General features: G+C 49.1%; 1 protein-coding gene across 1 annotated transcript in view; it reads right to left on the reverse strand.

Moving 5' to 3' along the window:
* Positions 1–16,422, reverse strand: part of CLNK (cytokine dependent hematopoietic cell linker) — a 122,049-nt gene that overhangs the window by 70,241 nt on the left and 35,386 nt on the right. The window contains exons 6-7 of the mRNA XM_049632627.1: positions 14,284–14,355; positions 5,307–5,335 (exon numbers count right to left, since the gene is read on the reverse strand). Of these exons, the coding sequence (XP_049488584.1) occupies positions 5,307–5,335; positions 14,284–14,355 (101 nt within the window). The remainder of the gene's footprint in view (positions 1–5,306; positions 5,336–14,283; positions 14,356–16,422) is intronic.

Consider the following 16,422-nt stretch of genomic DNA (forward strand, 5'->3'; position numbering starts at 1 on the left):
TCAGATATACTTAGAAGCTTGGACCATTTGCACGCGTAAACGCTTCCTTGAACAGAAGCCCTGGGGGCCCCAGGCTTGTACAATTTAGTGCCTCTACTGGGAAGGGGGGCTGGCTGTGTCCCCAAGGGCGGGCTCTATGGGAGGGTCACATTCGAAGGAAACCACCTGAAACAATTCCCAGCAGGTCCCATAAAGAGAATCTGCTTGTCTGGTGGGAGAAGAGAAGTAAAAGTAGGAAGCTTTCAGTGCTTAGGAACTTTCTGTTTCTCTGGGAAGTGAAGTCAGCTGGCTTTTCAGATGGTGGCAGCTCCAAACCAGGCGGGTTCCCTCAAGCAGAGTCAGCTTCTGTTTTCATTTCAGTCACAAGATTTCAGAGGGCAGGGGGGGCGGTGCAGGGAGAGTTATGGTGAGGGTCAGTGTTGGCTCTGACCCTAGGGGCTGCCAGCTGGGCTTGCTCATAAGTACGTGGGGCAAAGGGACAGGCCAGTGGGTCCCAACGACCTGTCGCTAGGAACTCCTCAACAACCCGGCTGTGTCTCCCCACGTCCGCTTTTCCCTGTCCGTCCTGGGAGCCCCGATGGTCAGGTGGGTACATGGGCACCTAGAGCAAGTTCTTGCCACACACCCTGACCTTCCCCGCGGTTACGCGTGCCTGTGAGTCCAAGTTTTGGTAAACGGAGAAGCTGGAAAATAAACTCACAATTTCCAGGAAACTTTCCGAACAGAAATTGTTGTCAACTCTTTATTTTTTTCTTTTTCTTCCCTTCCTCTCTCCTGCTGCCTGGAGCATAGCTGTCACTATTTTAGGCATTGGGATTGAGGCCAATACAAGGGAGGGAGCAGCACCTCTGAGGCTAAACAGCCTTGGACTGCTTACCTCTGCACTTGACTTATGTAAGAATTAGACAATCATGTCACGTTTAAGCCCCCGTGATTTCTTCCTAATGTGTCTTTCTGCCTTTACTGTTTTATCTCCTTGTGGAGGTCAGCTTTGGAATTCACCAAAAATGTAGCAGAGCTTCTGATCAAAGGCATGAACACATAATTCATGGAAGAAATTCTGGGTTCAAACCCTGGTTGTGCCTGTTTCTGGCCACATGACCTCGGGCAAGCCTGCAAGCCTCGGTTAACTAATATCAGCTTGTAGAATGAGAATCGTAGTGTCTGCCCCAAAGAGCTGTTGGGAAGCTTAACAAAATAACCCTCTTGGCCACAGGCTCCCCCAATGAACCGCTGTGTTCCGTGTTTCAAGTTCAACTTCATGACCAAATCGTTTCTGCCCGATCGAGAGATCGTGAGTACTCTGCTTTCAGATCCATGTTAGGAACTTGATCACTACTGAGTTCTCAGTTTTGAACAAAACAGTGCCTTTTTTCAACATTCCACTCCATCGACACGGCTCTGTCGATTCTTGCCAACAGCCCTTCAAGCGGGTGCCCCGTCCAGCTGTGAGGCTCGGGGCTTCGGTGACCATGGCTGGCTGACATCCTCATTTTAAAGATGAGAACGCTGCGTGGCACAGCACGAACAAGTGCATTGTGATGAATCAGAGTTCTACTCTGCTGATTTGTTCCCGGGGGATATAGCTTCTCTTGCTCTCGGTTTACCTAATTTATCCTGTGAGTATTGTCAGCACGTGAAGGCTAGGTCTCGTGGATGTCAGAGAACCAGTATTCAAATTCTGGGCTCCAGACTTCTGGCTCGGGGTTCTTTCCTCTACCTGTGCTGCCTTCCTCAGTGTTTATCTTTTAGGAACCACAAGGTTTCTGGGGACAGAGGGCATCCATCAACCTTCATCTCAATATAGTGGGGAATAGGACGCAATTTCCCCTGGCTAGTTCCAAACTTGAGAACATCTTCAGTTCAGCATCGATCCACAGCTGTAGGGAGAGGCAGGGATGAGCTTCCTTGCCTTTTTCTCACTGTCTCTGAGGAAAGGATTAGGATGTCCAATGAGCTTTGGCTACATGACTTAGGCTTGGGAAGAAGAGAGGGAGGAGGGAGGAAAGGAAGGACATAGGAAGGGGAAGAGAGAAAGAGACAGAAACAGAGACGGATATAGATTATATGCACCCATGTACATATAACGTATGTCATATCTGTCTCCCACGTATCCACCAGCTCAGTCACGTAGCTCTTCTGGACATTTTAGAATGACAGTCGCCTGATCTGAAGAGTATTCTCGGTCACAAATGGCCCAAACTCACAGAAATAGCTACATGGAAGCATTTATTCAGAGTTTGGAGAATAGGCTTATTGTTCTCCATAGATGGCCCTTGGAAGTTCACTTCCTTTCTCTAATTCTTGATTTCCCCATCTGTAGAGCACAGTATTAGTGTCTGAGATAAGCTGAGTCCCCAGGACCTTTCATTTTCATTTTCTTTAAAAAAAAAACCAACTGTGCTCAAAGCTGGTTATTGTAATGGTTACAGTAGGGACAACCATAAATTGGTTGGATGGATGGATGGTGATAGGTAAGGCAGCTGTCGCCCATCCCATTTCTCAGGTGATCTCCAGAAATTCAAATAAAATATTCCGAGACAGCTGTTGTCCAGAGAATCGAAAGCAGCTTCTTGGTGGGGTCAGTCTTAATCATTTCCTTTTCCTTTCCTTTTTCTTTTCTTTTCTTTCTTTCTTTTTTCTTTCTTTCTTTCTTTCTTTCTTTCTTTCGCTTCAATCAGTGATTCTCAAAAGGCCATCCTAGCACTACATGAGTTGAAGTTATCTTGTGAAGGGTAGGGACTCCTCAGTCTCACTATAGAGCTGCCAAAACGTACACCTGGGAGTGGGCTTGAGAATATGCATTTTTGACTACTGTGATTCTGACACACGATACATTTTAAAGACAACTGTGATCCCTTGGGTTTAGCGATCGTGGATGACTTGAAATCCTGGCTTGTGCTTAGAGAACTAGGGGAACACTTTTTCCCAGCAGTTCAACTGTCAACTTTTCACATTGGTTCTGTCCACCCATTTTCCCAGCCTCTTGGGGGACAACCAGCCTCTGCTAAATTAATACCAATATTGCAATGTCTAGATCCGGCCAGCAGGGGGCAGTGGATGCTCACATATACCATACTTGCCTTCCCTCGGCCTGCTTCGAAAATCCTTATTAATTTTTCTTTTAAAAGTGGGAAAAACCAACTTTCAAGACTGCTTTCCTTAGGAAACAAACAAAAAAAAAGCCCACAAAACCAAAACAAGTGCTCCTGGACAAAATGAAATCTCTCGTCCATTTAATGGACACAGCCAATCCATGTCTTTACCAGGGTTTTAATGTGTATGGTGCCTTAAGAGAGAAGAACCACTTTTCAAATAGGGCTATCTTTAATTTCATTCTTTAATCAGTGGAAGGAGAGAAACTCCTGACTTTATTTTATGGAAAACCATGGCCCTCTTCTCTATATGTCAGCTTGACAGAAGGTATTGGTGTTAACAGATTGTCCAAGTTGGGTTATGCGTCTGTCTTTTCCAGGTCTGGTGTATTTTTTTTTTTTTTAAATAGAGTATTTTTAGCGTACAACAATATATGCTACTGGAGAAAAATAATAAGATGCGGATAAGCAAAAAAGAAGGGAATAAAAATTACTCTAATGTCCCCATACCAAGACAACTACTGTAAACATTTGAGTATAGCTAAATCTCTCTCACACACACATGCACACACAATATAGTCTATGTAGATATGGGCACACTTTTTTCTTGTCTTCCCCATCATACAACAGCATGCTATAAACATAACATGTCGGTAAATAGGCTTCAATGGCATCTTTTTAATGGCTATGTGGTATTCTCTCCTATGGATGTCCCTCGTATGGATCTCACGGCAAAAAAATGCAAACAACTTAAAAATATCTAGAAGTGTTATAAATATCCCTGTGATGAGCGACTGTTCTGTGAATCATGTAAATCCTTGATTATGTCAGTGGTGTTATATTTTAATAGATACTTGGCTGTGGTTCATAAGCATGCATAGGCTGGGGTGGTATGATTTGCTGCTAATATTTTTGGCAGGATATAGATTCCAGTGTGCACGGGCAGGCCTGGGCAGCTTTATCTCAATCAGCTCTCTTGGGGTTTTGATTTGTTTTTGTTTTTTTTCCCCCCCATGATTATGTGTCTAGAATGTTGTTAATGAAATGCAATACCCATCTGTAAGTTTTTCTCTACCTTGAGGAATGTGGAGAGGGGGGTGACGAGAGAGGAGTATGGGTCACATGGTTTATAACTCACCAGCCACTGCCTCAGATTGGCAACTTCATTTCCAGGCAATCTCCCGGAAGCATCCAGAAGTATCTGGAGTACCCCCAGGACTCTAAGCGGACGGTGGGAAGGGATGAGAGGTAGCGAGCAGGTGGAGGGAGGTATATTTGAGATCAAAGACTCCAGGAGATTTTGGAAGCATCTACCTCAAGAGAACACAATCTTTCTTAGCAAATGACTTGGAAGCTTAATGAAAGCATTTTCTGTAAGAGGGATTAGAGCTGGGTGCTTGTTTCTTATTTATATTCATATTTGTACTTCTGATTTTGCTTTTCTCTACTTCTCCTCACTGCTATTTGGGACGTGCTGAGTGCTGGTTACATGCTCCAACATGCACCATTATGGATCTTTGAGTTCATTTGAGGATTACATCACTCCCTATGATTCTATCCCTTCTTTGCACACTTCTGGTCTATTTCTCACCTTTTTTTTTTTTTTTTTTTTTTTTTGTCTCACTGCAGTCATTTCTAGCCACTAGCTCTCTAGGGAAGTTCTACTGGACTCCCCCGGAAATAATAATGCTCTGAAATGAAGAGTACATACTTTCACTCAAATTTTAATGGGATTCTATTCAGCGCCTGATACCTAGAACTAGGCTCTGAAAACAGACGCAAAAGAAGCCATAAAGTGTGGTTTCTGATCGCTCCATCCGCTCAACACATAATTTGGGGGGAACCCCTTACACAGAGTTTCATTGAATGAGCCCTACTGAGTGGCCACAACACTGACATTTAGGCTGACTTTTACCCTTTTTACAGATGAAGGGACTCGGACCCAGAGGGATCTGTGCTTCATCCCAGGGTACACAGCTAATAAGTGGAGGAGAGACAGGGTTTTCCCCTCCACCTGCCAGCTTCCCAAAGCCTGTGGAAGTCACAGACCGGGCTGCACCCGGGAGCGACCAGGGGGAGAAACCCTAAGTGGCTGATGCCATTTCGAACAGGCCAATAGTTTTATCGAAGGGAAAGCAGAAAAGGGAAAGAAGAGTAACAGACCCATGGTGGCATTCCCACCGCTTAGGTGACTGAAGGCCCCTGACTCACCGGTGGCACTGTTGATTCGAGGCCATGACCTAGGGCAGAAAAGAGAGCCAAGGTAAGCGTCAGCCGCATTCGGTTACATACCTTCCCCAGTGGGATGGGCTGCTGTTACAGGCGTTTTCCCCAGATCAACCTATAAAATGATTTCTTTTCTCTTCTTCTTTTCTTAATGTTTATTTATTTATTTAAAAAAATTTTTTTTAACGTTTTATTTATTTTTGGGACAGAGAGAGACAGAGCATGAATGGGGGAGGGGCAGAGAGAGAGGGAGACACAGAATCAGAAGCAGGCTCTAGGCTCTGAGCCGTCAGCCTAGAGCCTGATGCAGGGCTCGAACTCATGGACTGTGAGATCATGACCTGAGCTGAAGTCGGACGCTTAACCGACTGAGCCACCCAGGCGCCCCAATGTTTATTTATTTTTGAGACAGAGAGAGGGAGAGCAGGGAGGGGCAGAGAGAGAGGGAGACACAGAATCTGAAGCAGGCTCCAGGCTCCGAGCTGTCAGCACAGAGCCCGATGTGGGGCTCGAACTCACAGACCGTGAGATTGTGACCTGAGCTGAAGTCAGACGCTTAACCAACTGAGCCACCCAGGAGGAGCCCCCGGAACGATTTCTTGATGTTCGCATTGTTCTAGATCTAAAATCACATCTCATTATAGAGAATACGGAAAACAGAAAAACGTAGAAGAAAATAACAATCAACACCCCAGGTAATATTTTGGCAAATCCCCTCTACATGTGTGTATGTGCTTCTGAGGATGTGTGAGTACATTGAAACACGTAAGTAGCAAAACTAGCAGAACCAACTATGGGCTATTGATGTTAAAGATACATTCTAGATCTTCAGCGGTTATTCAAACGCATGATATTTATTGCCTGTGTGATTTTTAGAGGGGACATTCAGGTTCTCGCTAGTTTCCATTATGATGAATAACGTTGCAGGGCACATTTTAATCTAATCACCAGATATTTCCATGGAGAGACTCTGCCAGGCACAGCCAAGGGGTCAGGCAACATGGATCTTCCAAGCCCGTCGCTGTGGATCGTGCAGTTTCCTTCCACGTGGGTTGGGTCCGTTTAGACGCTAATCCACAGAGCGGGAAGGGAACATCTCACCGCATCCCCACACTATTAAATCCCATCCTTTAAAACAATGTTGCCTGTTTGTTGATCCCTTACGGTGCCTGTTTCACTTCCCTGATGACCAGTGAGACTGAATTCTTCTTCTTTTTCAAGTGGTTTTAGGCCACTTGGATTTTTTTTCGGTCGTCAGTTATCTGCACAGGTCTCTCTCCATTTTCTAATCAGGGCTTTGCCTGGTCACCACGTTCTCCTTTGGACAGGGTGCTTTCGGAAGCACATCTTGCCTGGATTTCGGGCAATGATCTGAAAAAGCTCTGGGGCCACAGAAGGCTCTGGAGGATGCCGCTTGTGTGAGCCGACTTGTTTGTGCCTTTAACGATCTCGGGGCCTTGCACAGCACCTATCCTCCGAGGCCCTCAAAGTGCGTCACCGGAGAAATTAATTGAGCATCGCAACACAGGCTGGGTGTAAATATTTATGAGGCCTGGCTGGTGGCTGGGACACTGGGCACAGAAGAGTTAAACTGGGAGATGTTAGTAACTAGGAGACCACCTTCCAGGAGTCTAGCTCCCCGCTTACCCGTTGTCCTCTGTTTACCATTTTAACACCCCGAGGGACCCTGTGGGGTGGCTCTCATTGTCCCAAATTTACAGACGAGGAGATGGGAGATTCAGAGGGCTCAGTCCCACAGAGAGCGAGGGATCTCACACCAGCCTGTCCGATCCCCACATCCTCGCTGCCTCCCCCGCCCTCACCCACAGGCGGTGGCCAATCCTGGAGGCATTTACAGCTGCGTCTCAGAGTCCTTGTGGTTGGCTCTTGGCATCCTTTCCAGCTGCCTGAGATTTTGCAGAAATTAACAGTAAATCAGCCAGTAAGGAGCAGATCATTTATCTGGGGCCTGAGAGCTCTCTCTCTCTCTCTCTCCCTCTCACTCTCTCTCCACTTTCAATACATGGCCTCTTCCCTGACATCTTGGTCTTTGATTAAGGCCTCAGAAGGCTCCCCAGACCTGCAGTTCGTGACATGTGACATGTGACATGTAAATGACACATTTTTGTGACTGCGTACAGGGAGCTTGATGTGGGTGTGGCAAGCCAGGCCACTGCTGGGAGACAGCACACCCAGGGCAGGCAGGGTGCAAGCCCCAGCCCAGGGGTGACGAAGGGGAGCTACACTCTCCTCAGGGTTCTAGAAAGAACTTGAGCTTGGAAGTTAGCATTCTGTCCTCCCTCTGACCTTGGCTTCCCCTGGTTTTTAGAATTAAAGACCGTTAATGCTGCAAAGCCCATCGGAGACCATGGTGTCCAATTTGTTCCAAGTTTTAGACCCTTGGGAGGCAGAAGTGGGGTCTTCTGACCCCCATAAAGAGCGGAAGGGAACACCGCCTGCCGGGCACTGAGCGAGGCTCCGCTCTGGCGGGTGGGCTTTCCCCGCTCTGCACCCTTATTATTTCCAAGCCCATAGCAGCAACGTAGACCGCCCAGCTCTCAGCCCCTGGGAGCTTCCTCCCAATTGTCCAGGTTGTCTGAAAGTGGCTTATCTGATCGGCTCTGCCTCTTGGCGGGGTCCCAGAGCGATGGAGCTCATTCATATGTCATAGTCCCCCGGGGATTCTGCACCCCAGAGCTCTCTGTGCGTCAGTGCAAGCCAAATGAATTAGCAGAGGAAGCATCAGCAGGGCGGGGAGCCGTGTTGTTATTCCAGCTGAGCCCCCAAAGGGGAGAGGGAGAAGAGGAAGGCTGGAACCTGGGAAGGAGGGGGCCGCGGAGGCTTCCTGGACTCCTGCAGCCGAGAAGCTCCCTGAAAAGGCTCCTGGGCTCAACACTCTTTGCGGCCTGACAGCCCAGGGTGACAGTGAAAGAGCGACTTCATGGAGGTCCCATGTGTCCTCTTTATGCTCAAGCGAGGCCCACGTGTTGGTTAGCAAGCTGCCTCTCGCCAGGTGCTTACAAGGACGCTCCCTGCTTCCTTCTGTCAACAGCATCCGTAACACGGCCACATGCGGACGGGCCGCAGCCGGATGGTGGGATAGCTTGGTCCCCACCCCTTCCTCCTTCCACCTCTGGGCCTGAGGGCCGCAGGCCTTCCTCTGCACCTCGGGCCTGTGCAGGCAGGTGTCCACGTTGTGGTGGGGGGTTCCCCATATATGAGATGCACAAAGCTGACCTCCAGCGTTTGTGGTTTTCTATATTTAAGGTGCGTTGCAAATAAAGATTTTTGATTTCTGAATTATGTTTCAATTTTAACCCTTCTTAATAAGGTAATGTGTTTAATAATTTTTAATCTTTAAAGGGCACTAAATTATACTCATCCTCCCTCCCCCCACCCCAAGTTGCTGCCAATCAGAACGGGATCTGATTGGGTAGGCGGGTGCACTTACGCCTTACTCATCCATGGGAACAAAGTTTGGATGGTGTGTTTTTCTGGTCCCATAGAGATGGGATTTGGTCCTGTCTCCAGGGTCAAGCTCCTGGCATGGAGTTTAATTCCTGATCCACCCCTTGGGTGTGATGTGTATGGTCCCCTCTGGGTCTCCCCAGGCACCCAGTGCTGGAGCAGAATTGCGCATGAGATCCCCTGGGGAGGGGGTCAGGGTGATTTCACCTGCCAGTCCACTCCCTGTCCCAAACCTCCAAGATTAACCGGCTCGGTGACATTTCTCACCTTAAGCACTGCCTCTGACATTCAGAGACGGCGGTAGACTAAAATTCTAATTTTTGGAAGACCGTTGATACGGGTTGCTAACCCAATTTTTAAGATAATCTAGAGAGAAATGAAAGTGACTCGAAAGTCCTAAAGTCACTGCCTTCTTCCCTCTGTGTGGCTGTCTGAGCTGTGCTGGTTGACTGTGCGCCTTACATAAATCATTTCACCAAATGTCTTGGCAACTCTTGTTGGGCAAGAATCTGTATCCTGACGTTAAGGCTAATTACGGAATGTTAGTGCAAACGGGACCATGAACTGGCCCTTTCATTTTGTCGCTGGGTTGACCCAAGCCCAGGTTAAGCCCCCGGGGGAGCTGGTGGTTGCACGTTTATAGCACAGCCCGTCTGCAGGCAGGGCTCGCCCTCCTTCCTCTCCAGTACTGGAGGGAGGTGCAGATTGGCGTCAGGGAGCTTTAGGAGCTGAGGTCTGGAAAGAGGTGTGCTCAGAGAGTGGGGAGCCCGCAGGGGCGAACTAGAAGGCCTGTGTGGTCCTGGAGGCATGTGGGGCTTGGTAGGCTGCCGGATAACGCTCCAAGATGCATCTCAGGGAGGCCATGCGGGGGCACATGGGATCTACTGGCAAGGGAAGGACTCGGGTATAACAGTCTCAGCAAGAGGCAAGGCCGACCTTGACAGTGGGTGTTCCCCTAGCTTCCCACGTGGCCACCAGAGCCCTCCTCTGCTCCGCTGGCACCCATTCGAGGTGGAATCAAGTCCACGCTCATATTTAACTAGTGAATGAATGGGCTCCTTCTCTGTTAAAGGAATCTTTGATTATTTGCACGAATCCTCCTCTTACCGATTTTACGTTTACACACATACACAAGCCACATTTGCGGGTACGCAGCTCCCTGAGGGATCCTGGGGAAAACTCTGGAAGTGTGAACGTTCTCACCTCCTAGGACCCTTCGGGCTGGGGGAGCCCTGCCCCTCTCTACCTGCTCAGGGGCTCCCCCTTACCCCCCACCCCCCCAGGACCGGTGAACCTCCCTGCCTCTGAACACCCCGGCATTTCTCTGCTCTCCCAACACAAGAGGAGAGTCGAAAGGCAGTGTGGAGTTAGGCATTTCTTACTTAAATCTCATTGTTAAGCCTTCCTGTGTTTTTTCCTTTCCTCAACTAGGTTTTAAGTGGTCTGGGGACAGAAAGCATGTGTTGTGAGTTGTGATCACTCTCATAGGAGCCATCCACATCCCTGACAAATACCGAGAAATGAAAACAACAACATCGGGGTTACGTCACAGAGGAGCAGAGAGGCAGCGTGGGGTGACCTGGGCGTCCAGCTTAGCTCGGGCAGACGACTCCCGAGTCCCCGGCCTCCACCCTCTCCCCTGGCCTCCCCAACTTACTCTGTCTTCTCTCTGCTTCCCTCCTGCTTGCCTTCCGGTAGATGTTCCTTCTGTCACCTATTTAAGTATCCAGCCTGTGCCAGGCACGGGGCATCGTACAAGCCAATGGCCTCCCGTGGGTCCCTCCTGCCCTTCTTCCTCCCGTCCTTTCAGCAGTGTTCACTGAGCATCTACTAAGGGGAGCTCCTCGCGGGCAAGCCCAGGAGGGGGATGCGGCACCACACCACGGTCCACACACCCTCTGTGAAAGCACTCGGGCCCTCTGTAACGCTCTCAGCCGGCCACATCTTGCAGAAAGATACTCCCCTTTCTGCACAGCGAGGCGGGCCAGAAGGAGCAATATTCTTATGCGTCTGTCGGTGCCATGGACGCCCAGGGCAGCTGGGGGCAGGCAGGGGAGACCAGAGAGGTCAAGAGTAACAACAGCAGGGGCCTTTGCCCCATCTGTCTCCTGGGCGGAGGACTGCCTGGTGGGAGGCCCGCAGGGAGTTTCCCAGTGTGGGATCAGGGAAGATGACCGCTGGCCCTCCTGACCCCCGAGGAGTTACAGCCACCTGCACCTCGTCCTTGGGGAATTAACTATTCCAACTTTGTTGGTGGCCAAAGGGAACAAATGGATAGTGACCGAGGTGAGCGTGGGGAGGGTCTGAGCGTGGGGCGCGGGAGCCACAGTATCCACCGCAGTGCCGTGGTCAAGAATGGGGAAAGAGACTCGCGCTTGGAGTGTGAAGGCAAAGCTGGGCCAGCCCTTAGCCTCCCGGACCCTTGGTGTCCCCAGGATCTGTCACTGCACGTGGCCCAGTGTCTCAGGGTCTGTAATAGAAGCGATTACGTTCTTCCCCCCACCACAGATTGAACATCTGAATGGCAGGGGCTGCGTCTTCCTCTCTGGCTTTCCCTGTCCCCAGCGCACTGACGTCTCCCACCTTCCTCCTACCCCTGCGCCCCTACCTTGCGTCTTCTTCCCTCCTTCCTGTTCCCAGAGGCGGTGGGTAGGGGCAGGGTGAGTGCTGGGTGCAGAGGCCGCCTCTCCAGCTCCGAGGCTTTGCACCTGCCAGTAACGATGCTAAAAGGGAGGCCGTCAAACGTGAGTGGGTACCGGAGTCACCGGGAGGAATGTTTAAACACAGGTGCCTGGGCTCCAACAGCTGAGCGTCTGATTCAGTGGGCCAGGGCCTGAGACTCTGCATTTCTACGAAGCTCCCAGGTGGTGCGGCTAAGAGGCTGTGTCAAGGATGTGGACGTTCTTCTCGGGAGCGTAATGCTCACGCCCCTTCTTCGCAGCAGAGAGTTTGGCGCAAGCAGATTGGAGACTCATGGGAACAGAAACCGCAATCCACACGTACATGCCCGCAAAGCAGAAAGTCGTGATCGCCGAGAACTCAGAAATGGCACTCGATTTGAGGTTAGACCCTGAATCGCAATCCAGCTGGTCCCAGTTACGAGGTCTGTGACTGACCGAAACGGTAACCTCTCGCAGACTCTCTTTTCTCATCTATAAAATGGGAATAATAATAGCTACTTCAGAGCATTATTGTGAGGAGTAGATGCCAAAATTCCTTCCGCGGTGGCTGGTACATGTCCGGCATTTAACTATGGATTTGAGTTTGGACCCGATTGGAAAACACGCGTCAGTAGGTTTCTGTTTTCTACACATGTGGGGACACGACGCGGAACAGAAGTGGAGATTGGAGGTTCAGCCTGATGAATTCCATGGCGTGTTCTAGGACACATTCATATCAGCAGTGTAGACAGGTCGTGGGTGGTGGATATGGATGCGATCCTGTGTTCTTCTTGGATCGATTTTGGCTCGGGTCACGACCACACGGTTTATGGGTTCACGTGGGGCTCTGCGCTCCCAGCGTGGAGCCTGCTTGGGATTCTCTCACTCTGCCCCTTCCCTTGCTTGCGCGGAATCTCTCTCTCGAAACCAATAAAAAACATTTACAAAAAGGGAGACTAATAAGACTGTGAATATGGGGATCCAGGCAGACGCTACCTGTTAAACACTTAAAATAGTGCCTCGCCCACGGTGAGCACTCACTCAGTGAGCGTTTGCCCTTGTAATTTATTGAGAACCTGCTATGTTCCAGGCAGGCTACACAGGAACTACTTGAATAGAGGGGTCAGTGGGGGACCAGGCAACCCGCTCATTCGGTTTCAGATTCCATTTCTGAAATCTATGAGGCGCTGAGATGGAAATGGGCTTGTGAGCGTGAGGTCGCTGGGTGAGTGAGCAGGTCAGGTGACCTTGAAACCCAGTGCCCTCAGGCCGCTTCTGTGCCCCAGCAGCCTGCCCCCAGCACCTTCCTTCCCCCCGCATGCAAATGCTGGTAATGGTAATTTGTCCGAAGAATGAATTAATCAGTGCGATAGTTATTAAAGTAAGATAGTAGACCCAAATATGTAGTTTTCAGACATTTTGATTTTATATATCTCAAATACTAATTTATATGCATATAATACTTTCATTATACAATATGCAGTGGTACAGAGATTTGTATGCATATGGGATTTTTTTTTTAAATTTGGGTTTATAAATGGTTTGGAACAGGTTGCAGAAACATTGTCTGTTGCTCTTTTTAATATATCTTGAGCATGCTATGACACATCCTGAAATAATTTGCTGCGGAAAAAAGCCCTGCTCTCTCTCTCTCTCTCTCTCTTTTTTTCAAATGTAGCTGTAAATATTACTTTGATGCACGTAATTGCTGCAACCATCTCCATTTGAAGGAAGGCTTCTAACCCTTCCATCTCCCATCTCCTGCTATTGTCAAGAAATAAGAAAAACTGACTTCAAATGCATTATTCAAATGTATTTAATGTAAACATTGAAGAAGTCTGAGAACAGCCACAAATTTTGCTTTGCTTCATGTGGTTTTGACAATGTTTCAAATATGCTGTTTTACAGGCATCCATTTACTCTTTTTAGGGAGAACAGTTCCTCAAGTCAATCTGACGACGCTAAGAAGGTCCCCGTGCCGGGCACATAGTAGAGACCGGATGAGTATTGGGAGGTTGACCCAATACTCGGTTGCACCCGGGTGCAAGTGCATTGGGGTGCAAGGAGTGTGGTATACCTCGCTGAGACCCTCTCGTGACTCTGGGCAGAGACACTGCTCCGGCAGGGCTTGGGCGAGGGAGCTCTCGGGGGGGGGGACCGGCAGCGCCTCTGGGCATCAGGGTATTGTCCAGGGTCTGGCTCCTGGTCAATGGCGGAGGTGGATTGGGCATCAGGATGGGAATCTTGCCATTTCAACAAGCGAGCCCCTACGCTGAGCCTTCAGATGTGGCGATGAGCCCCTTGGAGGTGGGGCTTTGTCTCTCTTCTCTGCATATTCCCTAGCCTGTGCAAGTCCCAATGCCACAACGGCTCAGTAAATATTTGCACAGCTGAAGGACAAAGAGAAGCGTCCATGTGGGCACATGGCTGCCTCGATCCTCCTTGCGGTGGTCTCTTGGCCCGATTCATCAAAGATTCATCATTAGATTGTTCGCCAGCCGAGAATGGAAACTTCCCTCTTGGTGGCTATCTCTCAGGCTGTGTAGAGACCTGGTGGGTGGTGCCAACAGCCCTGGTGAGATGCCTCGGGGCTTCTCAACCTTTACCTGCATCTCACACCAGCTGGCAATTCAACCCACATGAATTTGTTTTCCTTCGGGACCTCAGTCTCCATGTGACCACTGACCTCTAAGATACCACTGACAGCAATAACATTCTATCACATTAACATTGTGTGTGTGTGTGTGTGTGTGTGTGTGTGTGTGTGTTGGCAGCTTGTTGCCACAGAATCAAACTTTTCACTCCTCCATTAATAAACAAGTAAACATTCTGACCTATTTTTTGGCAGACCGAAGTCCTGGAATTTCAAATGACTGGAAGCTTCTTTTGTTGTCCTTCTCTTGCCCCTGGGATGAAAGCAAATAGATGGCAGTCAGGAAATAGCAAGAGGTGAGGGGAAAAAATTAATTAAGTGCATTCATTCATGGAAACAGCCACCCAGTCAGATTTAAGTAATGAACATCTCACACGCGACTCCAAATCTCTCTTTGCATTTCCGTTGGGGTTAAAAAAAATCTGCATTTAAAGTAATGTAATTACTTAAAAATGTGTATATATTTTTAGTGTAAGAGCTTTATTTCACAAGGAGTGGGAGTGGGGGGGCTGCGGAAGAAGTGTCCCAGTCAGGATGAAAACGTGGGCTTCTCCCCCACGTCAGCAGGCTCAGTGTGGCCCCCTCCTCAAGCCGTGTGAGTCTCGTGACATTGCTCTGTGAAAGGAAGAGAATCACACCTTCGTCACGTGGTCGAGGGGAGGCAAGGACAAACAAGGACAGCGCCCGGGGCGGAGGGGGGGGGCCCAGGAATGTTCTAGATGCCTCCTTCGCGAGTTGAATTTGACCCCCAGCTAGCAGACAGAACAGCATCCAGTGAAGGCAGGCGGATTACTTAGCAAGAGCAATTCAGATTCGAGTAATATTTATTGAAATTCTGTATGATTTAGATACTTTGCCGTGGAGTCTTCTGTGAAAAAAATTATTTTAAATTGAGTTGATTTGGTCAAATTCAGGAAGGCATTCGCTATCATAAACCATCACTGTGATGCATCCTTTCTTTATTTAATTAGCTGTGCTTAATATCCTTGCATTTCTTTTGCAGGTATTTTGTGAGCTTTAGCAGGTGTTTCCTGGTGAGTTTCCTCTGCTAATGCTCCTCTCCTGAGCTCCGCTGACCCCCTCGTCCTGGTTCCCCCCACGTGGGGCACACTTCCTTCTCCTCGGTCCTTGGACTTTCTCTACTCCTAATCCCCTATCTCTTCCAGATGCTGGTTATTGCCTGCCTTCTCCTCCTGCTTCTGAGCTCGGTGTAGGCGCCGCCTCCCAGGGGAACCTTCCCTGACCTCTGAGACAGGCTCCTTCACCGACTTGTCCCAGCTGTAATTTTCCTTTTGTCTTAACTTGTAGCTGTGTTCGTGTCCCATAAGCCAGCTCATGCACCGTGCCCCCCGCCCCCCGCCCCAGGGTAGAGATGCACGGGGTGGGGAGTGGGGGGAGGGGGGAAGGGGGGCTGTGGTCAGCACCTGACCCTCGGAGGCCCCTCGGGGACATGTGTGTGTGGGAGTGAAGGACTCTGGGAAATGCTTCCCGGTGCCTGGAGAACTTCCATCTAGGATTTTGTGTGCAGCCTACCGGCTGCGAAGTGATAAATACAAAATTTAATGAGTTGTTTGCATGTAGTTCGTCACAGAGTACATCCCCACAAAGCAAGGTGATGGTGTTAGTTCCGTATTTCACATTTTACTTTTTTTTTCATTATTTCGTGATCGCAAAAATGAATTATTGTGTTATTTGATCTATTTCATCGCTTTCTATTTCTCTGGGCGAAGCTTGATTCATGTGTGCATCGGTACTCTGACTTCTAAGCTCTAGACACGGGCATCTATTTTCCGGACCTTCCTGTGAGGTTATCCTCCAGCAGACTTTCCCCCGTGAGCAGCCTCTTTGCTCACATAGTTTGCAAACCAGCAGCCTGGGCACTAAACTTGAGTCTTCTCTTTCTTGCCCCCATCACGCCACCTCTGTGCTTTGGTTCCAGATCCCGAGTCGATCCCCTGATGCTTGCTAGGCTGCCTCTTCTTCCTCACCCTGAGGGGCTCTATTCTGTCTTTGGTTCTTTATATGTATTTTTCATGCTTATTTATTTTTGAGAGAGAGAGAGAGAACAAGCAGGAGGGGCAGAGAGAGAGGGAGACACAGAATCCGAAGCAAGCTCCAGGCTCTGAGCTGTCAGCATAGAGCCTGAGGACTCAAACCCACAGACTGAGAGGTCATGACCTGGGCCGAAGTTGGATACTTAACCCACTGAGCCACCCAGACACCCCATGTCTGTCTGTTTCTTTTTCTTTCTTTCTTTCTTTCTTCCCTGTTATTTCTTTCTTTCTTTCTTCTCTCTTCTTTCTTTCTTTCTTTCTTTCTT

Source organism: Panthera uncia, chromosome B1 (genome assembly GCF_023721935.1).
Source record: "Panthera uncia isolate 11264 chromosome B1, Puncia_PCG_1.0, whole genome shotgun sequence".
Lineage (NCBI taxonomy): Eukaryota > Metazoa > Chordata > Mammalia > Carnivora > Felidae > Panthera > Panthera uncia.